The following is a 27,728-nucleotide window of genomic DNA, read 5'->3' as shown; positions in this document are numbered from 1 at the left end:
AACCCCTTTGCTCTGGGGTCTCGCTTATTGGCATAGTACAACATGGCCCTCCTGCACACAGCAAATTTGATTTTTGTATTGTATATTGTTTGAAAGCTTATTGATTTCTCTAATAAAAAAGTGAAGAGAATAGGAATATAAATTATTATTGCAAAGATTTTTCTTTGTTGCTTTGTGTAAGGATGAATGACTGTAAAGTATAAATATTTGATATTTACTAACTAACTAGGGAGCATACACCAGAAGACAAGTTGCTTCACTCACTTGTCGCCTCGCTCCAGGCAAGCCTCCATGCAGCTACCCTTCCCATCCCATGCCCCTTCAAGGATCAGTCAACTTTCCTTAGCCATTAGCTATGTGGGCATCCCCATGGTTGTCTCCACTTAGGGTTGTCTTCTACAAAAACAAACCTATAAGCAGGATCAATGTCCAGGAAGCATGTCATGTGCCCATATAACTGGAGTTGATGTTTACAGACAAAGATATATCTATATATCTATCTGTCTATATCTCTTGATGCCCTGTTCCCTTATGGGAACTTCCCTCCAGGGGGTGGCTGTGGCAGAAGTGTCTCTATCTCTCCCTGTTCTGGTACTCCACCTCAGCACGCTCAATCCTGCTACTTCCAACACTCGTTCCAATACTCGCTTACCCTGTTGATCCACTTCACAGGTGGTCTTCCCCTGACACCCCCTCCCTCAGTCCTTCCCTCATACACTCTTCACAAATTAATTCCCCCCTTCTCATCATGTGCCCAAACCATCCCAGTGCACCACGCTTCACTCACTCCACCACTCCATATTCCACTCCTTTCATTGTCATCCCCATACCAAATCTCTCATTCATGCTTTCATTACTTTCTCCATCCCATCCTGAAACACCACATGCACCTCTTATATAACTCAGTCTTATAGTCTTTCCATTTTATCAAGTCACTTAGTTGCGGTCGTCGAGATTAGTGGATATTTATTTCTATTTATATATTTATTTATTATTATTATTATTATTATTATTATTATTATTATTATTATTATTATTATTATTATTATTATTATTATTATTATTATTATTATTATTTTTATTTTTTTTACGTCCTGGCCTATAGCCCCAGTAGGCTTTCCTGGTTGGGCCTGGTATTCAGCCCAAGCCCGTCATGGTGCAAGCGTTTATATTGGCGCAATCTATTTTTGGCTTATGATGCCCCCAGGAGCTCATTCTTGATTTCCCTTGGACAGTTCCTCTAGAGCAGTGGTTCCCAAACTGGGGGGCATGCCCCCCTGGGGGAGGCATGTGCTGGATACAGGGGGAGTGTGATTCCCCAAAAATTGCAGTTTTGCAAACACACACATGAAGGAGTAACACTGTTTGAATCATCCTCACGTGAATTTCAATATATATATATATATATATATATATATATATATATATATATATATATATATATATATATATATATATATATATATATATATATATATATATATATATATATATATATATATATATATATATATATATATATATATACATATATATACACATAAAGGATGGGGGGCATGAGAATTTCTTAGAAGTCAAAAGGGGGCATCATGTAGAAAGTTTGGGAACCACTGCTCTAGAGTCTGGGTTGATGGGTGGTCTTCAGAACAGCATGTGGGTAGTCATAGGCCACTCAGTGGTGACTGAAAAATCCCAGGGGGTAGCGGCGGATTTGAACCTGCATCATCAAAGACGCGGTGAAGGTGGGATCGGCTCGCTAGCCACTCAGCCACCACCTCCCCACATCAATGTGCTACATCATTGCACACACACACACACACACACACTTTCTTTCTCTCTCTCTCTCTCTCTCTCTCTCATATTATATTAAGCCTGTCCACCTAGTTACATATCACTAGTGCTGTATGCCACCCTTAGTGATTTGATAACTACAATTATACTATTATTTCAGGTCACTGTTATGTACATTATATGTGTGCACTGTGGTCATCAAATGTTGAGCTCACAAATGATGACACAATTACTCATGTGGATCGAGCTGTCGTTGCTGGGGCAAGTCAAAGATGTGCCCAGTGTAAGAAGTTTGGTGCCACTCTGCTATGTAAGGTTAGTATTGCTTATTGATTGCCTGGTAAAATTAGATTTTGGTCTATGTTTAATTTATATTTTAACCTTTAAATGACGGGTATTGTTTTCACCGAATGGTCCCTGGATATGGGTAAAAACAGCTGCTATTTTTTTTGTTGTTTATTCATATGGTATGAAGTGTCTTAACTCACTGAACACAATGGTGAAATCCAAATTGCGTCACTTTGTGTAATAGTCACGATAGTGATTGTGAAATGTAGCCAGGGTGTGAGCTACTGGCACAAAACACTGCTCCGGGCAGCTTGGGGCAGGTCTCCGTCAAGGACGCTCAACATGTCAACACAGGCTGGCCACAGTGGTGGCATGCTTCACACTTCCTCTCATAATTGAATGTCAATAATTTAAATTGCTCTTTACACTGAAATAATTTAAACAACAACTACTTTACTCACTTTTAGTCCTTCTCAGAGTTGGCTGTTTCTATTGGGGCAACACACACTGGATACGCGTAGCCTGGTGTGATGGAAGCATTTGCTGGGCTAGATTGCAGTACAGATAATGCAGTAATATGATCACCCTCACTACTGCGTCACTGGTCACAATGTATTCATCACTGTTAAATATTGTAATTAACATAATCTTCACTTTCTGTCCCATCCTTTCCTCCTGATGCGTCACTGTGTTTCCCTGTGTTTTCTTATCTTAGGGTTCCAGGGCTGCTCAGTGAGGACTAATGATCTTATTTCAAATCCACATGGGTCAGATATGCTGGCAGACAACTCAGCAAGTCACAGAACCCACCAAATTTGATTTAAATCTTCAAATTAGTGGTGCGAAAGACTCTTGCTTAAATAAACAATGGCTGTCTGTGCGTATCAAAATGTGTTTGATTAAAGAAACGATGGCCGTTGTTTAAGGGTTAATATTGGTATAAAAATGTTTTTATATTGTGATTTTATGGTTTTGAAATTCCTAGTACATATAGCTCTTGTGCAATGCTTTTATATTTCTACATTTCTGCATTGAAGGAGGTATATAACGAATTTATGAAACACTGGTTTAACAAGTTCTTTTGGTAACTGATAGTTTTCATTCAAAATTAATTTTTTTTCAGGCACTGGGATGCCAGCAGTTTTTTCACTTTCCATGTGCAATGAGTAGTGGATCCTTGATGGACTTGAAAAGTGTGGCTCTGGTTTGTCCTTCTCACATTGACAAGAGCAGAGATATAGGTAAGTGCATGTGTGTGTGTGTGTGTGTGTGTGTGTGAGAGAGAGAGAGGGGGGGGGAACCAATTATGCAGTTTTAATATAATTATATAAACATGTGTATTGTGTGTTTGTATGTGTGTGTGTGTGTGTGTGTGTGTGTGTGTGTGCTATATATATATATATATATATATATATATATATATATATATATATATATATATATATATATATATATATATATATATATATATATATATATATATATATAGGTGTATATATATAGGTGTTTTAACTTTTAAATTTCTCTTAGTTGCCATTTATGTTATGCATGGCTACATTATAGACCATATCACAAGTAAAAAACTTTCATTTCAGTAATATAAGACAACTTTGTATTGTGTTTTCATGAATTCATTGTTTTTACACTTGTAATAAAATACATAAGTCTATATTTTCTGCTGGTTATTAAGCAAAAATATTGCCATATCTAAAAATTTCAAGCAAATTTTGGAAATTAGGGTAATTCAAATTGAAATACAGTATTGGCAATTTCAATTTTTGGTGGAGAATTTACACTATTGGGGTTATAATCTCCAGAGAAATTCCCCAGTGAAAGGGTAAAAGAGTGATTGAATGACCAGGGAGAATAGTGGATTCCTGTAGTGGTAATCCCCTGGCAAATCCCCTTATGATTAATCTTAGAGAAGAGATTATAATAACTATAAATTCATATATTGAATGCATATGCACAGATGTAAATTATTCAAGGCCTGCACCATATTGATTTTTTCCTTTCCTTTCCTTTTTTTTTTTTTTTTTTTTTTTTTTTTTCCAGCAGTAGATGTGGCTTGTGTGGTGTGTGAAAACCTGTCTCCAGAGAGCTCCCTTATCTTCTGTTGCTCCTGTGGAAATCATTATCATGGACTATGCCTTAAGCCTGTAATTAGTGCCAGTCCTGTGACAAGGGCAGGGTGGCAGTGCCCTGACTGCAAAACATGTCAGGTGAGTATTTACAAGAGTGAATGTTTGCAAGCTTCTTAAAAAAATTGTTCCAAGTACATTATTTCATATTTTACAGTTGTTTTAGAATGCATCTGGTTATTTTTACTTATTATTCCTCACTTTGTATAAATACATTGTTTTTTTTATTTCTTCCCATAGTTTTGGTAAATGTTTTAGAGATTATATTTTTATGAAAGTTGTAAATTAGGTAATGAAAAAGTGCACACATTTGACGATCAGAACAGGCATCTCATAATGTATGATTGGGTTATGCTCTTCAAAAATTGCTTGTAAAGTGATTAGTCGTATACTGATAACATTATGATATGGTTTTGATTGGGATACGTTCCTAGCCTCTCGAAAAGAAAAGAATCACCACTCTTTTTAGTGTAAAAGGCACTTCTCAATCTCAAAACCATCTTGCATTCAATACACTGAAGGTCAAAAGTTTTATGCCTTGGCAAGGGTGATGAGGTGTCTGCCATTTTCTCTTTCAACATTACAGGCACCTCAGCATCATAACATACCACTGTATATTATTACTATTGCATGTTTCTTTATATAAAAATCAGATAATGGAAATATTAAACAAGTAATATAAACTGGAACATAACTACTACAATTACTTGGTCAGCTGGACTGAGCTGGTACATAATTATAAGTGGTGGCGGCAGTGAAGAAGCAGTTAACCCCTTGGTGCACTATGATGTGAATGACGTGAAACTAAATGAACCTCAAAAGTTGATCCATGACACAAATGGTGTGATATTCAACAAAAATATTGGTATAGGTTTCTTCACCCCCTCTCCAATGGCATGTGTCAGACTGTGGGCCACAAACAAAGGCAGAGTTCTCTGTCAGTCACGCCTCCTGCCCAGACTGGGGTGGGACCAAACATTTCCTGCACTCCATGGCCATATGGCCTAATCAACAAAGATGTTTTATTGTTATTTTCATTATCAGGTATTTGACAAATATATAATCTGACCATACCTTTACCTTTGATCAGCTATTTTGGAAACTAATGGTCATGTAAAAATTCTAAGGACACCACAATAAGTGCCACAAAATTCTGCTATTATAACTCCATCTGTCAAATTTAAAATTTTGCCACAAGAAAACATTGAAATAAAGTAATTTTATTTACATGAGTCTGTTCTTACTTTATTTGGTTCAATATATGTTAAAAAAAATACATGTTTGTAAGATATTTTCTCCAAAAAGACAGAGAACATTATTTCCTTTTTCATTCAGTGTTTTTACTATTATTTAGTTTTCTTAGTATCTTACAGCTGTATAAGAATTCTGATGGCAGCATAGTAATCCTCATGAAATTTTGCTCATACCATTTACTAGCTTACTGAATTAATTATTCAGTTAAACAAGTATGAAGTTGATTAGTTTTTTCATTTATTGTCCTGTGTAGCTCAGTTTCTAAATTCCACCACAAGATTAATAGATGGGCTACTCTAATGAAAATTTCATTAATGTCTTTTTTGATTTGTGCTTTACAATATGAACCAAAAAAGGCTCATCTATCATTTGTTTTTTTTAGAAATAAGGCACAAAAATATAAAGCAAACCATTCTTTTTTCCATTTTTTCAGAGATGTTTTTATTGTTCTGCTATTACTCCAAGAACTTATTGTTGTATTGAATATCGACAACCACTTTAATAAGACGTATAAAATTCTGCTGTTGTACATGCATTGACATATATAAGTTTCAGTCATATTTTTGAAAGGGAAAGTGCCCTCAGCAATCAGAAGGGAGTGACTTGAATCAAGTCCTGGGCAGGTATTGTTAAATTTGGTACTGAAAGTACCAGTACTGGTACTGGTACTGACAGAAGCCAGAAGCTGGGGTTCACGGTGCATCGAGTCCTCATGGGTTCAGTAGTTTATCTGTCAGCACCTAGGTTCATGATGTCAGCAACTAAAGCACTTACCAAGACCAAGCTGGTGTTGCCTTTCTGTGGGTCACTGTTAGCCATGAGGCTGTGTGTACAGGTAAAGTAGCACCATTCCTAAGTGAGAACTGTGGTGCGTAACTTTTGTGATTGATGTAAAAGGCATCACAAATAAGATAAAACACATACCAATATAATTTTAACCTAAATATTATGATATATCAAAAAAAAGTAAATCTAAATGTAAGGTATTCATACGGCAATAAAGAAACGTGGTAAACATATTTTGCGGTGTTGCTAAGAAAATGTTATTACTTTCATTGACTTTCACCACAGTTCTAAGGTGGATAAGGACTGTAACAATTATATTTATAAGATAGTTTGAAGGAATATAAATAGAAAATATATTTTCTTGAAAAAAATAAATATGTTAAACCCCTGACGAGTGGCAACATTCCCACTGACCCAACCTGACATGAATCACGTGTAAAGTGCTTCCACGTACTCACTTTGCATCTTGACATAGACATTATGACCAGGATGTAACAATGTAAATTGTGAGAGAGAGAGAGAGAGAGAGAGAGAGAGAGAGAGAGAGAGAGAGAGAGAGATTTACATAGATTTACATAGATTTACATAGATATTCAGACCACACAGACCCTATGGTCCAGACTAAGTGGTCTGTCCTTTACCCTTTCCCTGTGAGTGTCCCATATATGGGACACATACTTTGGTGCCATTGCCTGCGAGTATCCCACATATGGGCCAGGATAATTTCAAAGTAGAGCGCCAACTCTTTCACGCGGAAATTAAGTGGAAATCAATATATGGCATCTGCTCGCTGGGTTACTGAGAGGGTTGAGTCATGCTTAGCACCGTTTGCTAGGGGCACGAAAGAGTTGCCAATGAGGATATGATGAGAAAAAATCCCACAAGCTACGGAAACAGGCTCTCTTCACATATTCACGTGATATTAACATGTTTTTCAGTTTAATTACATTTTTTTTTAATTTGAAATTAAATTTTTATGATTTGAAGGTCAGCTTTTTTTAATTTGAAAGTCAAGTAGTTTAATTTGAACATCAACCTTTTTTTAATTTGAAGGTCAAGTGTTTTAATATGAAAGCTGCCAACTTTTTTAATATGAAAGTCAACTCTAATTTTTTTAATTTGAAGGTGAAGAGGTGTAGATGGGTTGGTTGGCCGCGCACGCGCAATGGTGACAATGAGAACGTCTGGCACGGAGAAACCACAGGCATGCCACACCCACAACTGCTTCTTCCTTCCATTTAACTGCAGCAACAAGTCCATAACTTGGGTAATGGCAGCACAAGCTGCGACAACCCTTACTTTAGCAGATGATGCCATGTCGACACAAGGAAAGTGCTTTGTTTACGTTGTGGATGTGGATGCAGGCAACCGACCTTGGCCGTGTGTGACGCACACCCGGAAAAGTTGGAGTTGCTGATTGTCCCTGTCGCCAACGCGGTGGGAGGAAAAAGGCCTGGTGTGACACCAGCTTACAAACAGCCGCCAACTCGCTCCAGGTTGGGCGTACAGGCGTTGCCTGTAACCCCAACGGTTGGAGGAAAACGGCCAGTGTGACACCGCCTTAAGGCAGTGAGGCCGCTGGTTGGGTGTGCGCCGGTGATGACATCATTGGACTCCCAGCGAATCACAAGCGAATCACGTGTTTTCAGAACTGTCAGTCAGTCGTAAGGCAGTTGCCTTCAACTGTGGCCTCAAAACGACCGGTTCTCTTCCCATTTTCCTTGGTATGTATTTTCAGACTCTACTTGGACAGGAGTTCCTCACATCCCCCCCCCCTCCCAATCTCCCCAACTCTGGCTTCATCGTTTAACAAGTCTCTCTCTCTCTCTTGCCCGTAACCCCAATGCTTGGAGGAAAACGGCCAGTGTGACACTACCTTTTAAGGCTGCGCACGTGACGCCGATTGTAATTAGACGTGACCCGTACTTGTCAAAGCAGCACGAAACTCGGGGTGATAATGCGCGAAAGTCGGGATGGTAAAAATTTAGGACTAAGCGCGATACTTGAGGATCGCGAAACTCAGGAGGGTACTGTATAATGGCAATTTAGCCATCCAGAATTTTTTTCCAGCAAATTATAATCCATAAAATTGAAATCACAGTTTCTTATAACAAGGAAAGAACTTGTGGATACTAATTTTCAAGAGGAAGGAGTAGAGGGCAGGTTGTTGGCAGATGTAATCAAAGCATTTTTTTTCCAAAAGTTTATATCTGATATTCCTCTTTTAAGCTGTCCTCTACCATTATTTGATTTGAATAATGGAGAACCTTTTTGCAGTTTTACTTGTTGACCTTTGTTTATCTGATGTCCAAGTTATCAAAACATTTTGCATTACACTGACATAAAAAGAAAAGGAGTGCGATAAAACATGTTTGCCAAAATACATTATGTGTTAAATGTGGTAATATCTTTTGTAGTTTTTGTTTGAACTCCAAAATATAGATTTCAACAAACTTAGAAAATAGGGCATACAAAGTAGTGGGTAGCCCATTTCTTTATGTTTCATAGGTATATAATGTCACTTCCCTAAAGCTTTAAGAGTTACAGTATATTCTCATTGTGCACTGCATGCCACTATGTCTGTTGTAGTAATTCTTGGTCACTATGTGATAGCTTGAAAGTAAACCTTTGTCCTTTTGTTTTTGATTTTGATTTCTTCATGATCACAATCTGATAATTTAAACCATCCTTTCCTCACTTAGTTGGTTTTGTGATGTGCATGATAGTAATCCCTCTGTCACCCCCTCCCTTCCCCTCCTTTGGGTGTGCAGATGTGCCGGCAACCAAGCGAGGAGATGGTATGTGGAGTGTGTGACAAGGCCTACCATGTGGTGTGTGCTCGACCGTTTGGCCTCTCCCTCTGCAAAACTGGTTGGAAATGCAAGGTAAACCTATATTAGCATGAACAATTTGCTGCTGCTCCTTATTCAAAGTGGATGTAAATATGCTCATTATGCTCAAAATTTCTTATTCAGTTTGTAGGAAATGCAGTGATTAGATCCATGTACAAATTATTGTATTGGATATAGCATGATCTAAGAATGTTTTAAGAAATGTTAGTATTGATTTAAGCCAGAAGTTAACTATAGCTCTTTTCCAGAAATTTCACTGTTGGAAATAGTAAGATTTTGGAGGCAGTCTTGAAATTTGATGGGTGTGGTTTTAGTAATGTTTGTAAGAGTTAGAATCACATGGTTTGGGGATATTTGCCTGTAGCTAGTAGATATACCATTACTATATACTTTAATATACATACAAACAAACCATGCTGATTGATAGAGATGCATTCCTTAAAACCTGACACTTGTTCATTGAGAATGCACTTTTGGACACTGTTACACATTCCACATATATTTAAGAAGTGACTAGCCCCACTTTTTTTTTATGAGGTTCTGTCAGACATTTATGTATTTAGAAACAGGTAAAATGCAAACATAATTAATAAACCAGAAGGTAAATAAGTAATAGCAATAACTTAGTGCTTTATAATATGATTTATATGATCTGAATCATCATCAAACACAACCACCCAGGGATGCCCCTCTTACCACGTTAATCACGTATTGGGCCACCAGAGTACCGAGCCGATATTTCCCTCTGCGTATTGGTACATCCATGGCCCGAATGGCCCTTTCTAAAAACTTTTCCAAACATAAATGAATAACCAATTTGTATGTACATTTTCATTTATTAAGGCTACAGATGTGTTGCAATGGTATCAAGTAATAAGTTTCAAATAGAAATTTAATTTTCATATAATACAATAATTCTATATGCATTATAATCAGTATGAACATAAAGCAGTTATGATATGTGACTCATTTGAATACATTCTATTTCTTTGTATGTAAAGGAAAAAAAGAACATTGAATCAATCAATCAGTGGGGGCACATGCATGATACATTGATGCACCAAAAAGCAGAGAAAAAAGGTGCAGTAATACCTTGGCTTATGAGTGCCTTACTTTGAGTGTTTTGATTTACGAGCACAAAAAAATCACTAAAAATGCCTTGGTTTACGAGCGGTGACTTGGTGTACGAGCATCCTGTTTGTACAAGTCAAAGCCGTGAGCGTGGGTTCTCTTTGTTCGCCGCAAGGCAAGAGCACTCAGAGCTGAAAACAATGGGAATGGGGTCTTAGTCTACGTTGAACACTCGCATAAGTAGCACCCGTGCACTCGTGTCCGCATACATTTGTGCTCTAGTGTGCGATCTTCGTGTTTTCAGCACTACAGTGCATTCATTTCGGTTTACAAGTCTTGGTTTGTGATCAGTATTCCGGAACTAATTAAACTTGTAAACCAAGGTATGACTATCATCATTGAGTTGTGAAACAGTACACGGATGCACCTAGGCTTTCTCGGTACACCAATGCACCAATACATGATGGGAGAAAATAAGTATCAGTGGTCCGCGATTCGGTACATATTTGTAACGGATTTTATCTTTCTATCCAACAGGGAACCCTCTAAGAGTGAAACTCACCTTTTCTCTTTGCAAAAGTACAGCATACATTGTCAGTGTGATTAAGAAAAGTTACCGGGGGGTGGGGGGGAGCCCACTGATTTGCTTTGGGTGGTACACTCACTACAACGAAGTCTCTATTTCTTCTTCCTTCCCGTTCTACTACTTTTATCATTTTGGCACTTCCTCTGCCATCGCTTCTTCAACTTCCAAGTCTTTCTTTGCCATCATTATCTGCTGATCTTTGGACGCCACCCACCACTGTGTAAGTGGCGGGGAATCTCACGCTCTCCCAAGGACTTAAACTTAAAAATGAGGAAGCGCACTGTCACTGGCTTCACACTAGTTCGCCGACTTATTTCTTTGGTACTGAGGCCTAATTTGTAACACTCAATCACTCTCACAATATTATCCTGACTTGTGTAAGCTTTCGACATCATGGGAAGTTTCGCGAGACAGTTTAGTAATCCTTGCACAAAGTCGTGGAGGCGAAACGGGTGGTGGCACGTGCGAGAAGGAACACTACTCCTCAAGCCAGACGTAATTAAAACTGACCGTTATTGTCATTTAAATAGACGACTGAGAACTCGAGAAGGTTACCGTGTAGTCATTTTTTCCCCGGGCGGTCTCCCGCGCTGGCTAGGGTACACAAAAAATAGTCATGCAAGATTGTCCCTCGCTGCCCACCACGATCACGTCGAGAGGCGCTGACTGTATGCTGCCACCACTGCTGCCTCACTCCTCAGTTGCATGTCATCCTAAATGGTCATCAGTTGCTATTATTTTTATTGTCCCATCATGTGCTTCCTACATGGCTCCTGGATGGCAAATTGTCCAAGAGAAGCAGAAAAGTATTGACATTGACTGAAAAAAATAATGACTTGGACATACTTAGAAGCGCCATGAGTATTCACGGATTTGGCCATTCATGGTGATGTAAGAAATGTAACCCCTGCAAAAAAGAAAAGAAATGGACACTGTACTGCTGCTTAGTATGTTGCCTCAAAATTACTAACTTATTGCTGCTAATTTAGTTGGCATCACTCATCAGGTTCGTTGCCTTCTAGTGCTACAAGCCAGAACATGCAAGTATGGTTATGCCCCAAATGTAAACATTGCCGGAGTAGCATAATGTGTATCATGTCAAGTAATCACATGCCCTTCACTGTGACAACAGGCTAGTTCTGGATAAAGATGCCAAACTGTACATATGAGTATCAGCATAAAATCAGTCAGTCTGCCATACCTAAACATTGAGCCTCCATCCTCTCATGAGCCTCCTTGTGGCATACTGACTACTTCAATCTATATGAAGCTAAACTGATGTTCACATGCATTATGGGACTGAGATTTGGCTAGATTTGGGTACATATTGACTCAGCAGCAGCCTGCACATGTTTATTGTTTCTATCTGGCAGGCAGCCTTGCCTGCAGGTATTGCAGTGTTCCTTTTAGAAAATATTTCAGATTGATCTTTTATATTTTTTAATCATGCCTGCATGTCTGGTCGAAACCACAAATGAATTTCAAACCCATGAATTAGGAAGGCCTACTGTATTTCTTTCTTGTTGAAATTAATATTATTTTTGTGAAATTTAACACTTAGATTTTTTTCTTGTAATTAATCACATAACAAACTAAGTTGAAGAAAAATGAGGGTTAAATATTTAACAATGGATTTATCTGAAAACTTATTGACAGAATTGCCAACTTCATCTCAGGGAATCATAGAAGCAAAGCAATCGTTTATCTTTGGCATAGGAGCCTTAGGATAGGAAAGTGTTTTTGAAAATGTCCTCCTAACAACAAGATTGAGTTTTTTTTGTCATGGACTAATGTATGAATGTATTTTAGGCTTACATGTCAGACTTATCAGTTCAGGCTATGTCCTTTTTCCAACTTGCATAAAGTTATTCGTGTTGTCGTTGGTAATGTTGACAATTGAACAGAATTTTTTTTCTGATTGTAATTATATTTTGTCTTTAAATAAGTTTGCCAAAGTAATGTCTCTGATAACTGAAAAGATTATATTGATAAATCTAAGGTAATGAGATGGCAAAGTTTCAAAATTACGATTACAATGTTTTATCAAATTTATTTCAATAACAAACATGATGATAAAAGATCATTTTTGAGAAGAGTTACACATACATACACAAGCACTGTCCAAATTATGATAATTATGACTATAAACATAACATTTCTTATTTTAATAGATATGTTCTTTCAGTTCTAATCATGTTGGTTTTCTTTCTCAGACCTGTAGAGTATGTGGTGACTGTGGCTCTCGAACTCCTGGCAATGGCCTCTCTTCACGTTGGCATTCTAACTTCACTGTGTGTGACTCATGTTATCAGCTTCGCAATAAAGGATTTGCATGTCCAATTTGCCATAAGGCATATCGAGCTATAGCTCAGAAAAATATGGCCATGTGCACCAAGTGTCAGAGGTATGTTATCTTGCCTATTATATGAGTGAATGCTGAAAGATTTTCAATGAGCTCTTGGTTTCACTGAACATTTTCTCTATATCTTAGTAGCACTGGAATAATTCAACATGCTTATTGAAAATACTTTCCCTGTTTACATATACTACTTGCAAGCAAATTGCACATATAGGCCAATTTCATAGAATTTATTGCAAACTTGTGAAAATTTTAAGTGTACCTTTCCTATGAACCTATGTGGGGAAGGGACAGTAATTCCTGAAGTTGGCCTCTCACCTATGAAATACTCCTCTGTTGATGACTTTCAGTGGTTTTGAGAAATCCTTTTACTTAAAACTTCAGCAGTAGACCCATTAATAATGACTTTCAACACCCAAATTATGACAATAACAGTAATGTAGAATATGTATCCATTTTTGGTAATAACATTTGGATTTTATCTCCAATTCATCACTTCACTCCTTGGTCTAGAGACTTCAACTTTGAAGCAGATTGAAGAGAAAGGATGGATAAATGTAATGCTGTTAAACGGAAAGCTATGGATCCTGGCAGAACTGAGAAATTAATAATGAAAGATGAAGAATTTCTGAGAAAATATTACAGCATCCCTGTTCTTACGGGTTAAGTGGATGGATTTTCTTCAGTGACACTTTCCATTTTCTTGCTGAAAATACTCATTATATTGCATTTTATGAGAGATGATGTAAGTCTTAAAACACCTGGGCTGTAGAAAACCTGCAACATGACAGACAATGGTGTATCAGGACATCTCTCCTCCTGTATTTGATCTTGGTTCGGCCACCTCTTTTGTTTCTCTTTTAGGAGCAGCGAGTAGCGGGCTTTTTTTTTTATTGTTTTCTTTTTTTGTGTGCCCTTGAGCTGCCTCCTTTGTTGTAAAAAAAAAAAAAAAAAAAAACCCACTTTGTGAATTAAATATTAGGCTTACAACTTTCTAGGATCAACTTTTAACTTTGTAAGGGCATTGTGAATCCCAGCAAGCCACAAGTCTGATGACTGCATCATCATAATGATGTTAAACAAAGTCCAAGGTGCTCCTAGTGAAATATCTTGAATATCATTGAAGCCAAGCATTAATGTAGAAATTTGGTATCTATTCTAACTTTGTTATTATCAAAAAAGTAGTTTTGGAATGTTTATTTAGGGAGATCCTACTGTATTTGCATTTATATGTTTACAGCACATAAATATTTGAATTTGTCTTGAAAGAAAGTATTTCATGGGATTGCAAAGTTGATATTTCCCTTATATGTTTATTGTTTGTGGGAATGTATCTCTATTGAATTCCTTTGACAACACGATTAATGTCATTTTTCATGTGATTATTTCTAATGCCTTTATTGCGGCCCGTCAAAAGTCACTAAGAGCCTTGTATTTTTAACTTGCTCAGTATTCTCTTATTCAGAAATATGTATATATATTTTCAGATATGTTCATAATGTATGTGATCCTGATGCAGACCTCAGCATTATCCAGACCAAATGGAATGCAGATCATTCATATGAATATGTTTGCACCAGTTGTAGCAGAGTAATTCCATCTCCAAGTCAGTCACCACGTACAAGTATGTATGAAATATCTGTGTTTGATTGAAAGTACTCAGAGATGTTTTTAGTGTACACCTGTCCCCCCTTATTCACAGGTTTCACTATTCGTGGATTCACACATTCGCAGATTTTCCCCAAAATGCACAAAGGTGTCCCCAAAGGAATATTCATTTCACCACTCCAATCAGTCATGGTCCGCCTGCGGACGATTTATCCGTTCCTCAGGAAAAGATGATGTATGCATGCATAAAGCAGCATATGAATAGCATCATTCTTCAACTATATGTCTTGTATTGTAATTTACCAAAACTTCATACAAATATATATATATATATATATATATATATATATATATATATATATATATAATATATATATATATATATATATATATATATATATATATATATATATATATACAGTAAAACCCCGATTATCCGAAAGTGGATTATCCGAAAAACCGGATTATCCGAAATTGATCTGGTAATGCAATTAATTTTTTTTTTTTTTCTATACTAAAACTTTATAAAACATCAAAAATAAATAAAAGTAACTACATATGTACTATATTAACACATTTAAAATTGATAAGAACAGTTAAAATGAATATGCTTTCTAATACGTATTGCGAAATAGCTTGTAACGAATAGATCAATGTATTAGACAAAAACATTAAACAAACTCTCAACAACACCACGTCCGCACCTTCGCCCCAGCAAGGACGTAGGTGCGGCGAATCTAACAAACTACTGCACGACTACTCACACCGCATTCTCCAGACAACGACACAAACACGACTCCCCTCTCCACTCCATGCCACATTCCCCTTCCAACATACGAGTTGCGCGATAATATGAGTCATCATACTGTGTCTCCACCTGCACGATGCACGATGTTTAGCGTAGCGTGTGTTTGTTTGGTTTCATTGTTTACATCGTCAGTCGGCGGCAGTCGCATCACACACTTCACACTGGGCAGTCGCATCGCGTTCTACCTGTGCTTGACCTCACTTCTTTCTACATCACCATGCCGAAAGAAACCGAAAAGGAAGAAAGTCGATCAAACTGGCGATCAAAAGGCGCCATAAATCCGGATTATCCGAAAATCGGCTTATCCGAAGAGGCTTCCTTCCATTTCGGATAATCGGGTTTTACTATATATATATATATATATATATATATATATATATATATATATATATATATATATATATATATATATATATATATATATATATATATATATATATATATATATATATATATATATATATATATATATATATATATATATATATATATATATATATATATATATATATATATATATATATCTATATATATATATATATATATATATATATATATATATATATATATATATATATATATATATACACACAGGTAACTCGATTTATGCGAGTTTGGTTTACGCGTTTTTTAAATAACGCGGGGTCCAAAATCCAAATAAACGTTTCATTTACATGTTTTTTCACTTATACGCGATATTTTATGGAGTGGCCACCAGATGTCTCACGCAACTGGACTCACACGGCGCCGCGGCCACACAGCTGAGCTCAGTTCTTCCCGCGCGCCACTTGAACAACAATACAGTACCCACGCTGCCACGCTACTCAGTACTGGTACCAATACTAGCCAGTCGCTCCCGCGGCCACACAGCTGAGGCAGGTACCGGTACCAGTACCGGTACTAACGGTACCAGCTATACGGTACGGAACCGGTACCAATACTAGCCAGTCGCTCATGGTGTCCCTCATTTCTTCCTCACACGAGTGAGGTTGAGACTGAGTGCCTGAGTGGATATCTCGGTGATATGGATATTCTCTCTCTCTCTCTCTCTCTCTCTCTCTCTCTCTCTCTCTCTCTCTCTCTCTCTCTCTCTCTCTCTCTCTCTCTCTCTCTCTCTCTCTCTCTCTCTCTCTCTCTCTCTCTCTCTCTCTCTCTCTCTCTCTCTCTCTCTCTCTCTCTCTCTCTCTCTCTCTCTCTCTCTCTCTCTCTCTCTCTCTCTCTCTCTCTCTCTCTCTCCACTGAATGAAGTGAATATTTAATTTTTGATAGAAACCCATCTCTTGTTTAATTTACATTGTTTTTGATTTACGCGACCTCTTCAAGGACACAATACTCGTGTAAATCGATATATATATATATATATATATATATATATATATATATATATATATATATATATATATATATATATATATATATATATATATATATATATATATATATATAGTCATTGAAATCTCACTTAATATTTTTTATATATTTTTTTGCATTTCTAGCGACATTTTGGGGGGGCGTGTGTCTTGTGGCAAAGGGTTCAACTGAACCTAGGGCATTCCTACTTGGCTAAAGCTGCCATCTTTGACAAACTTGTTAGGGTAATGTTGTGTAATATTCTGTAGCAAACGATTTAGCTGTCCCTCGAGCAGTCCTACTCTAGAGGTGGTGGAAGCATGGTACGGGTATTTAAAATCTTAAGCTGTTCAGATATTCATAATTTTTAATAACTGTTCGTGGAATATTTTTAAATCTGTGGCCGGCCAGAATTTTCCCGGATATTTGGGGTTTTCCGGATATCCCAGGGGGCAGATAGCTGGGGTTTTATTGTATATATATTGCAATATGGTGCTGGTCTAGTTGTATTTGGTAGACATGTAATACAAGTCAAGAAACAACCAACAAAACATCTTGGTAAAATCATTATTATTTTTCAAAAATAACACTTGAAAATTAGGTGAGTCTTTGACATCAGCAAATATGATATATTACTTCATAACTTTTTGATGAAATGATTGATCTGATGGTGACATGCTGTATTTTTTCTTGAAATGTTTCAGTGTATGGTTTTAATAGTACAATGTGTTCATGCTAACATGCTATAGTTTTTCTGAAATGTTTCATTGTATGGTTATTATTTTGTAATGTGTTCATATTTTACATTTAAATTTTCTGTTCACAGCTTTAGACGACAGTTATGATGGTCCCCAAGATTCATCTGTCCACTCAGATGATTCAAATGATACTGACTTCACATCAGATGGCAAATCTGAAGATACATCTGTAAAGTCCCACAATAGCTTCTTTTCAAGAGGAAAGCCTCTTAGCCTGGCCAAAAGGGGCTTTCCATCAAAGCTACGTGGAGGTGTTGGGGAAAAATACAGCGTTGGGAAGAAAACTTTCTCTGGCTCAAAGAAACGAGGACAGACAATGCCAGTTCGCAGAGGTCGTGGAAATGGTCGAGGCTACAGAGGCTATTTCAACTATCAGAATGTTACTCTTCAGGTTAGAGGATCTTTTAAAATGACGACATTCTATGTTTACACATGGTACACATATCATACCATATTATATGGAAATATCCTAATATGAAGAAATGTGACTTTTTTTTGTTTTATTTATTTTCAGCAAAATTTTCCTTCAAAAATTTTTTGTCACAGTTTCAACTCGAGACATCTATCTTTTTCTATCAAAGACTTCAAAAACCTGTTCAGAAGTATATATTCAGAAGTGTATCCTGAGTCAGAAGATCTTTTAAACTGACATTCTATGCCTATACTTGGGCTTTTACATTTCATATTATAATAAGTTTTTTTTGTGTGCCCTTGAGCTGTCTCCTTTGTTGTAAAAAAAAAAAAAAAAATGTGATTTATGACAAAGTACTACATTAATTTTTTGTTGTTGTCATTCTATTCAGGCAATGGAGACCAACCAAAGTTCAGGAAAAGAAGAGGGTGAGGAGAATAAGCTGATTCTTGTATCTGCCAAGGATGAGTTTTGTCTCCAGCAAGATGTTTGTGCCATGTGTGGGGCTTTTGGTCAAGACCAAGAAGGTCGTCTCATTGCTTGTGCACAATGTGGCCAGTGTTATCATCCCTTCTGTGCTAATGTTAAGGTAATTAATCTGACCTTTTTATGTACAAAGCTTCTGAAACTTAGCATCTGGAGTCATAAAATAACCCCTCTTGTTTAGTGACTGTAGTCCATTCACTTAAACTGGATCCCAAGGTTCTATCCAGGTAAGTAAGGGCACTGGTGATTGCTTCCTTAACCCTTAGAGACTGGGACACCACAAATGTGATGGCTACAAAGCTGGTGACATACTGGTTTATCATCAGAAGTTTGGCCAGATTTTGAGCTCAGCAGCAATCTCTAATTATCTAGATCTATAATACACTAATTGGGAGTAGGTTCCACTGTGTGTGGTATCTATTGGAAGTACAGGGTTCGCGTTGTCCCAGTGTTTGCATGAGAGTGCTATCTAGCCTCAGTTACCATAATGCATAGGAGTGAGACAAAGCTTTATTTCTCTCTGATGACATAGATTTAGCATGCTTTTTGAGCTCTAAAGAACCCTGTCACTATCTGAGGAAATCATAACAGCCCACACAATAAGGCTTAGTGTCCCCAGTTTTCTATTATGATTAGGATTATAATTATTATTATTATTATTATTATTATTATTATTATTATTATTATTATTATTATTATCATTATCATTATCATTATTACTTTAAGTAGTAGCAGTAGTAGTAGTAGTAGTAGTAGTAGGAGGAGGTAGGAAGACACCTACCGAAACATGTTTAAGCCACCCCTGGTGAGGTATATATGGGAGGTGAGGGGGTTCTGCAAGCCTACCAAAGACCCTTCCCGTGTCTTCACTTAGTGTTTCCTTATTGTTTCATCAACACCAGAGAGTAGTTAAGCATGCATTCTAAAGACAAATTCTCGTACTTTCCACGCCACATTACATACACAAAACACATGCACACACCATTTCTTCAAAGTTCATCAACTTTCAAAATGGTTAACAAAAATCCAGCCTCAGAGTCCCTGTCTGGGAGTGGGACCACAAATATGCCCAGAGTGGACTCCCCTTTTGGCCATCAACCTAAGAGGTGCCTTGATAGCTTTCAAAGTTTTCTTCATAAACTTTTGCCACATTCGCGGTCTTCATTCTCCATTCTCTGGAGTACCATCTCTCCTCTAAACCTCACCAAAACCCAGGTCTCAAGGGCAACTGACAGTAATCTCTACTCTCCCCTCCCAGTATCTCTATCCTAACTTTCAATCTAGGGGCTACTGACAGTAATCTATTCTGTCTCCTCCTACTATCTCTATCGTAACTTTCAATCCATAGCTGGATGTTGCGCCTACATACGCAACGATATCACTTGCTGTCATGCCCACAACCTTGATTCTTCAGAATTTTCCATTATCTGGCTAAGACTTCATTGTCATTTTATTAATAAGTACATCTATACCTTGTTTTTGTTTTGCAAAATGAAGCCATTCTGTTGAAACCTGGCAGTACCAATTTATTCTGGGTGTCTGTTTATAATAATGATGCAAAGGAGTAAAATCAGGTTACAAATGTTTCAGCTGTCAACTTTGTCTTTTGGCAGGTATAGATATAGAAAAATGTTGATACTTGGTAACCCAGAAACAATCTGATATTTGAGATTGTGTTTACAAAGGGAAAAACCTGCCCACAAAGAGAGGATAGGATCACAGACACAGACAAACTGTATAAATGCATTTTGTCTGTCTCTCTGATCACATATCCTGTCTTTGTAGCTAAGGCTTGGCCTTTTTGACTCTTGCAGTGGGAGCTGTCCTATCTAGATGGATGCTTCTCTCTGCAGTGTGACTGCTTTAAATTTAATTATTTATTATTTAATTGGGTAATGCACTTTTTCTCAATAATTTGATCTTTTTAATACTCCCATAACCATTGCTTGAATCTGTGGAATTCACATTTTGTGTGATGTTCATTTCTCAAAAATTTGTTTTTTTCCAGGTGACCAAAGTGGTGCTTCAGAAAGGTTGGCGCTGCTTGGACTGCACTGTATGTGAAGGGTGTGGAGAACGGAATGATGAAGCCAGACTTGTTTTGTGTGAGGACTGTGACATATCATACCACATATACTGCATGAACCCTCCTTTAGACCATGTTCCATCTGGGGTATGGAGATGCAAATGGTGAGTAGTATGGTAATGAAGCTTACATCATTAAAACTAACTGTTGTTATCAGGAGATGATGTATCATTACTTAAATGATCATTGTTACTTTGCATACATTCAAGATAGAGAGTAAAAATGGGCTTAGTTAAGGTAGCATATTTTATATGTGTAAGATGCACTTGCTTTCCGGAAAAGGGGCTCTAAAACCTGCTGCCTCTACATTGCCCCTAGCCCCCTAGAGGGGGCTAGGGGCAATGTCTGAGAAAACGAACATAACACATATATATCTCTTTTAGTCATGATTTTATGTATATTTTTTTCTCCATATCGAGGCGTAAAAAAAGTCTTTGAGGCATAATTTTTTCAAGAAAATGATGATACATAGTCTAAATGTTTTATGGATGAATTGTAGCAATGGGTATAAATATTTTGTGGACCAACAGTCAATGGCGTGCTACCAAAAATAAAGGAGTGTTTCATAGGTTTTCCGAAGAAAAAAATTGCTTTCTCAAAAACTATTTGTCCCAATTTCATAAAAACTTCAGGTTTTAAAAATTTAATTGAAACAATATAATAGATATAAGAAAAACGTTTTGAGGAGCCAAAAAGAAAAGTTTGCTTTCAAGAGTAACAGGTGAAGGGTCTCCTTGTTAGAACCAATCTTTACTGTGATGGGTGGTATCAATGGTTATGACTGTGGGCCTGGAATGGGTTACCCATAAATACAAGTATTTCAGTGTATGCTTCAAGAAACAAATGATGTAGAACCATTTACATTTGTTCTAACATACCCCACTGTAGTTAACTGGATTGATGCATGCACACATATGCATACATTAAAAACAGTGAAAGAAAAATCTTCACATTAATTTTTTTGGTTGAAGGTAATATTTCATCCTAATTTGTTTTGCAGTCTCAAACTATTTGCTTTTTTCTAAAGTTTTCATTTCTTTTTTCCCACACAGGTGTGCTATGTGTGTTCATTGTGGGGCAACAGATCCTGGAATAAACTCTACTTGGCAGCAGAATTACAGCATGTGTGGTCCATGTATGTCAATGATGCAGTGTCCTGTCTGTGATGAGCCATACTCTGATGGGGAACTTATTCTCCAGTGCTCAAATTGTGAACGTTGGTTACATGCCTCTGATGACATGATCCATACTGAAGAGGAAGCTGAAAGGTAATTTGTCTTTTTTTAAATACAAGAAACAGCAGAAAGAAATGACTCCAAAGCTAAATGCTGTGGCTTTTACAACTTTCAATTGAATGCATAAAATGGTGCAATGATATTTTGCATTGCTTGCTCATGACAAACTTTGTTTTAAGAAAGGGCATTATGTTGCTTCTCAGTAGGTTTAGGAAGGCTGTTGAACTTTTTCTCTTCCTCTCCATCAAAAGTTCCAGAAATTTGTTTTCCAAAATCACCTCCTTCCTATGACATGAACATTTCATGAAAGGAGTATCTAGACACAGATTGACATTCTCTTTTGGCTACTTTAACTGTATTCTGCTTGCAGGAACAACACTAAGGCTGTATATTTTGTATCACCCTAAAACAACAGCCATTGTTGATATTATTCAATTCTCCACAGTTCTCTCGGCCAGTCATCATTGATTAATCAGACTCTTGTGTGCCACAGATTTTGAATGTTCTGTTTATATTTCATGGGTTCCATCACTTCTTTATGGCAGTATATCTGACTTGTGGATTATAGATAATGTAATAAATCCTAGCTGAGCCCCCATGGAATCCACACCAAGCACCATAAGAAAATATAGGCAAACAATGATGAGTTGGTAGGAAAGGATTGAAAGTGAAGATTATTCTGAGTACAATGATGGCTGTGATAATATATCGTGAGTAGTGGCAGCAATAGATTGACGTAGAAAGTGATGATGTCACTTTACTTCAATACTGTATTCTTTGTTACCCCAAGCAAGGGCTTCTTTTGCAAGTCTGGGTAAGATGGGTACACATCAGGTGTTCGGTTGGGGGGTGAGGTGCTGTCATCATTCTCTTCATCACAACACTCTTTCTCACCTAATACCTCACCACATCACCCTTCCTCACCCTACCACAATCATCCTTTACCAGGTTAGGTTAGATTTGTTATTTTTTATGATAAATACATATGATAGGGCTGCACTGTTGTTGTTACTGGTGGTGGAGTGGGCTACTGCGGTGAGCCACGGTTTGACCTGCGGATGCACAGGTTCCTGCACATATTTCATGGCTAGTTTCTTAGTTGTTTTGAGCTCTACATTCTTGCTGCTTGTTTGTGAACTGAGATTTCCTCGAAAACTGGTGCATTTTTCACACAAAAATAGTGATATATTTTTACACAAGCGGAAATGAGAAATTGTCAGTCCTGAAACTTTTGATCATCATAGTTTGGAATAATTATCTTATCTGTAAATGTGAGATGATCATGAGGGGATGGAGGCAGGATGTGTGAGTGGGAGAGATTAATCAGGACATGGGGAAACAGGATTGAAACAGGAAGGTTCATGTGATTAGGTAGAAAAAGTTGGTGCATTTGGTATGAATAACTAAATTTTTACTGTAATTTCAACAGCCACATTGTTTTGATCCCATATGACTTTTCCACATATTTGCAGTACCTCATGTGAGTGTATGGTCTTTATAATTATTGATTAGCTTTGGTGATGCTACAGATACAGCATTTCTCAACTTTTGGGGTACTATTTATTAAATCTTGTATGAATAATACTATTACCCAATTTATTAGGCTCTAAATTAATTCATTTATGTATGTATAGCCCTGTAAATAATGTATCCTTTCAGCTTGTTTAGCATCTAATATATGATGCTTTTAGTGCCTTTTTTAAAATTAGTATATTTTTCTTGTAGGTGTGTTGCCAAAGGTTATTTATGTCTGATATGCCGGCCCCAAGATGTCCAACCTCCCCACCTGCTCCCTCTGACGCCACCTGTCCGTACAACCCGCATTGTTACTACCACAGCTGTCACTACTTCTACATCAGCAAGCCCTGTACGGTCTCAGAGCCCTACCGACATAATGACAAAGGTAATTTATTGATTTTCAGAGAGAAGAATAAGAACAGCTGAGTAATGAATCAAGGCTGAATGAAACACTGTAAAATGAATATGCAAGATGCCTAGTTTAGGTAGAACATCAGAGCAGAGGTGAAAGAAAAAACCTTGAAATGGAGGTAGGGCAAGGTTGCAAATATTACAAAGAAGGGGTAATCAGAGTATGTGAGGATAACAGGGTTAACTCTTTCCTTGCGTGCGGGACGGGATGCGACTATCCCCCCAGGCGCAGTCAGGCAGCCCAATGGGGGGTCTATTTTAACCTCTGTATCTCAAAAACTATTCATCATAGCAACAAACCAAAAACACCATTGGAAAGAGGAGGTCCAGATCTATAGGAGTCGTTTATGTATGCCTCTCTTGCGAACGTACATGCACGTTCAGGGAGTGTTGAATGTTAACACTTAGGTTGGTGCGTGCGGAATGATCAGCCATATTGAGAGAACTGCGGACATCTCTCCTTCAGATTCTGGCAAGGGAGTATTGCCAACTGCAATATTTACAACTATTTGGTCAAAGAATCAGTCAGGTGATAGGTGAAGCTATGCAAAAACACCGCTATATTGGGCAAGAACATCCACCAGTTACTCGTCCGTAGATTTGCCGTGCTGGGGTGATATGATTTTCCGCCAAATTTAAAGAAAAAAACACTCAGTTGGCAATCCTGTGTTGTGAGAATTAGTGTTGGAACACTTTCAAACGTGGAAGATTTGAGTGCGGGTGGAGCTCGCAGTGAGCGTTTAGCACCACCATCAAATACACCTAATGCTCGCTGCGAGTGTTTAGCAATGAAAGGGTTAAGGTGGAGGTTTTTGGTTTGGGTAAAAAAAAAATTTAATTACTTGGAAATATTTGAGGTAAACTGTTGGCTTCTGCCGACAGCTGCCAAACATAAAACGCATCATTTACTATTTGAATGGCCGCACATTAAATGCCCATTCGCCCTGCCATGTCCTCTATCGGCACAATATGCCTTGCATTCCTTGTATTTTGATCGTTTTGGGGGCTATATTTTTGCATATATTTGGCACTGATAGTTTTGTACGATAACTGCGGCAGCGGCAGCATTTGGAGCGATATCTGCATACTGGGTTGACAACCTGTTGCTTTGTTTTGTTTTTGTGAAAATATATCAAAACCGACACTTAGAAGCAAGAAAAGGAAGGCTTTGCTTGAGTTGAGGCGCCAAAATGCTCAGAAGAGGTGGAAAATAGAAGAAATTTTGGAGCCTTGACATGGAAGGGGCAGTCAGGCCTCCCTGACATGGGCCACACGGGTGACCTAAACGTGACCTTGAGTGACCTGAACTTGACCTGGCCTCGCACTACTGACCTCCCTGGACTAGTCAAAGTTTCATATGAGTACATATTTGCAAATTATGCTTTACTGTTTGATCTGTATGGTGCAGTGCAGTGTACATCACAAAATTACATTTATCTTGAAATTGACTTTTACGCATATAGTAAAATACTTTTGATTTTTTTTTTTTTTTTTTTTTTCGACTGAAAATTCATTTTGGAAAATGATTCTGCCTTTGGTATCTACAAAAGAGTGCATTGCCAGACCTTATATCCACCAAACATGCCTATGACCGATTTTCGTCATGAATTTTAGCGAACGAAAATATGCCAATTTTCCATAGTTTACCATTAATCAGTCTTTTCAGCTAGGTTTGTAGGAATTCACTTTAATGTACTTTAGCATGTCTATTATTTGTGGTTAAAAGAGTTTTACTGTAGTCTACATTTTTTTTTTTTTTTTTTTTCCACCATTGCAAAAATGTATCGCATTTGCCTAAATATGATTTTTTTATGCAAAAACTGTCACACTGTGCGGCTTTACCGCACAGTGTGACATGGTACAGGAAATGCGGCGACACCGCAACAGCGGTGACGCATAATGTGACACTGGCCTAAAATTTCTCTAGACTCCCATGACTGAAAGCTGCCGCCAGCTGCTGATGGAGGCAGGAGGAGGAGGGGAGGGACGTTACGACTCATATTTTAAACGTATTTCAAGATGACCCTTGGCAAACTTAAATTTATGGACTGGTTTTGTGGTTCACTGATAAATGCACTCACTACAGTTTTAAAATACTGAATTTTAACTGCTTAACCATTCAGACAGCCAAATACAGAACAAATGGCGTACGTAGAGTTAGAGTTGGTTAGTTTAAATTTATTCGGCACGCAGTGTTGGGCAGCGGTAATTCGTAATGCAGCGCAGGACGGGACATGGTTGCAGCAGTCCACTGTACGGGGTCGGTGTTGCAAGAAATACCTCCTCGCAGAAATAAGTCACTCTGCTGTTCAATACACATGCACACTGGGGGGAAACACAGCAGGAAAAACATTAATTTGCCTGGTTTTGTTCTAATTTGTCCAATTATGATAGTTATAAGCGGTGAGTTAAATATAGAAACAGTAAGCATGTTGAACCTCTCTGCATGCTATTTTGCGGCTGTGGCGGCGGGCGGCAGGCGGCGGCAGGTGCACAACAGGCAATTGAAAAGTCAATCATTAAGTGATTTCTGTAGAAAATATTATCTCCATAATAAACAATATCATATTTTATCCAGAAATAAGCAGTTAGCATCACAGAATTAGTAGGCTACCCTCTCATGAATAATCCCCTATTTCAGTTTTCATTTTATTTCGATTCAAATAAAAATATTCCGAAATCCAAAAAGAAATCCAAAATCCGCAACACTCTCGGTTCTAGGAATTTTGGATAAGGGATTTTCAACCTGCATTTCCAATTTCCCTCCACTGTCAAAAAAAAAAAAAAATAATAATAATAATAATTCGGGCCCCAGATATTTGCTTGTGTTTTGAGGATGCCTTGTTTTGAGTGCCGGATAAACGAGGTTCTACTGTGTGGAGAGAGAGAAAGAGAGAGAGAGAGATTCATATTTTTTTACAGCAAGGGAGACAACTCCAGGGCACAAAACAAAAAAGTCAACAAAAAAGCCTGCTAGGTAATGCTCCAATAAACTCAAACAGAATAAGATGCCAAAAGAGAGGTCAATTTCAGGAGAAGAGGTGTCTTGACACTCCTCTCTTGAAAGAGGTCAAGTCATAGGCAGTAGGAAATACAGACAAAGGAAAGCTGTTCCAGAGTTTACCAGCAGAAGGCATTAAAGAATGAATGTGCTGGTTAACTCTTGCATAAGGGATTTGGACAGTATAGGGGTGATCAAGAGTAGAAAGTTGAGTGCAGCCAGGCCGCAGTAGCAAAAATAATGGAGATACTAATTTTCAGAATGTTGAAGGGGAGGGTTAGAAGGGTAATTTCCCCTTTTGAAAAGTATTGCAGACGAGAAAGAAAAGGCCTTGCCAGAAAGGCTAAGTACTGGTGGGAAGTGCAGTTACAGCAATCAACTAAAAAATGAAATCATTGAACAAATTGGCAAGTTTTATAACCTGTGCATATCAGTTACTCTTTTTCTCTAGAAGCATTGTCCCAACTTTCAGGGTTTCTGTTTCTGCACTTTTTTGCAAAGCCAATCAAGTGAAATGTGGTCTTGGTCTGGGTCTGGGTTTGAGTCTGAGTCTTCTTTGGTTAGTGAGATCATAAGTAATTAGAAAAGCTGGTAAGCAATATTTTTTATGCACTCCTATGATGAATCAACCACAAAAATATGTTATTGAAACATTGTCTTTCAGGTTACTTCAAAAACTTCGTTTTGGGTGGATGGCATTTGTCTCTCTGAGTGTGGAATGTTCCAGATCAAGACCATGACTCTTGAACCACAAAAGAAGTCCAGGTGTGTGAACATATTTTGCTCTTAATGATTAGCTTATTAGAAATATTTAGGTTAAATATTTAAATAAACAAAATTTTTATTGTTATCTTTTAGATTTTATTATTTTCAAGTGGGAATTTTTTTTTTCCATTTGTCGTCCTTGTAGTTAATTGTTCGTCTTGC

At 37.5% G+C, this 27,728-nt stretch overlaps 1 protein-coding gene across 11 annotated transcripts in view; it reads left to right on the top strand.

Annotated features, from left to right (window-relative positions):
* The window catches only part of LOC126998800 (histone-lysine N-methyltransferase 2C-like), a 121,327-nt gene that overhangs the window by 12,209 nt on the left and 81,390 nt on the right, over positions 1 to 27,728 (top strand). For 9 of the 11 annotated variants that reach the window (XM_050860857.1, XM_050860864.1, XM_050860863.1 and 6 more), the window contains exons 7-18: positions 1,952 to 2,106; positions 3,203 to 3,320; positions 4,135 to 4,301; positions 9,032 to 9,145; positions 12,983 to 13,173; positions 14,616 to 14,752; positions 17,721 to 18,043; positions 18,456 to 18,653; positions 20,559 to 20,740; positions 21,689 to 21,904; positions 23,597 to 23,774; positions 27,466 to 27,566. In XM_050860857.1, coding sequence (XP_050716814.1) covers positions 1,952 to 2,106; positions 3,203 to 3,320; positions 4,135 to 4,301; positions 9,032 to 9,145; positions 12,983 to 13,173; positions 14,616 to 14,752; positions 17,721 to 18,043; positions 18,456 to 18,653; positions 20,559 to 20,740; positions 21,689 to 21,904; positions 23,597 to 23,774; positions 27,466 to 27,566 — 2,080 coding nt within the window. The remainder of the gene's footprint in view (positions 1 to 1,951; positions 2,107 to 3,202; positions 3,321 to 4,134; positions 4,302 to 9,031; positions 9,146 to 12,982; positions 13,174 to 14,615; positions 14,753 to 17,720; positions 18,044 to 18,455; positions 18,654 to 20,558; positions 20,741 to 21,688; positions 21,905 to 23,596; positions 23,775 to 27,465; positions 27,567 to 27,728) is intronic. The other 2 variants (XM_050860856.1, XM_050860862.1) reach the window with 2 other exon arrangements.

The sequence above is a fragment of the Eriocheir sinensis genome, chromosome 15, assembly GCF_024679095.1.
Source record: "Eriocheir sinensis breed Jianghai 21 chromosome 15, ASM2467909v1, whole genome shotgun sequence".
In the NCBI taxonomy this organism is placed as follows: domain Eukaryota; kingdom Metazoa; phylum Arthropoda; class Malacostraca; order Decapoda; family Varunidae; genus Eriocheir; species Eriocheir sinensis.
This window is presented reverse-complemented; position numbering and strand designations above follow the sequence as displayed.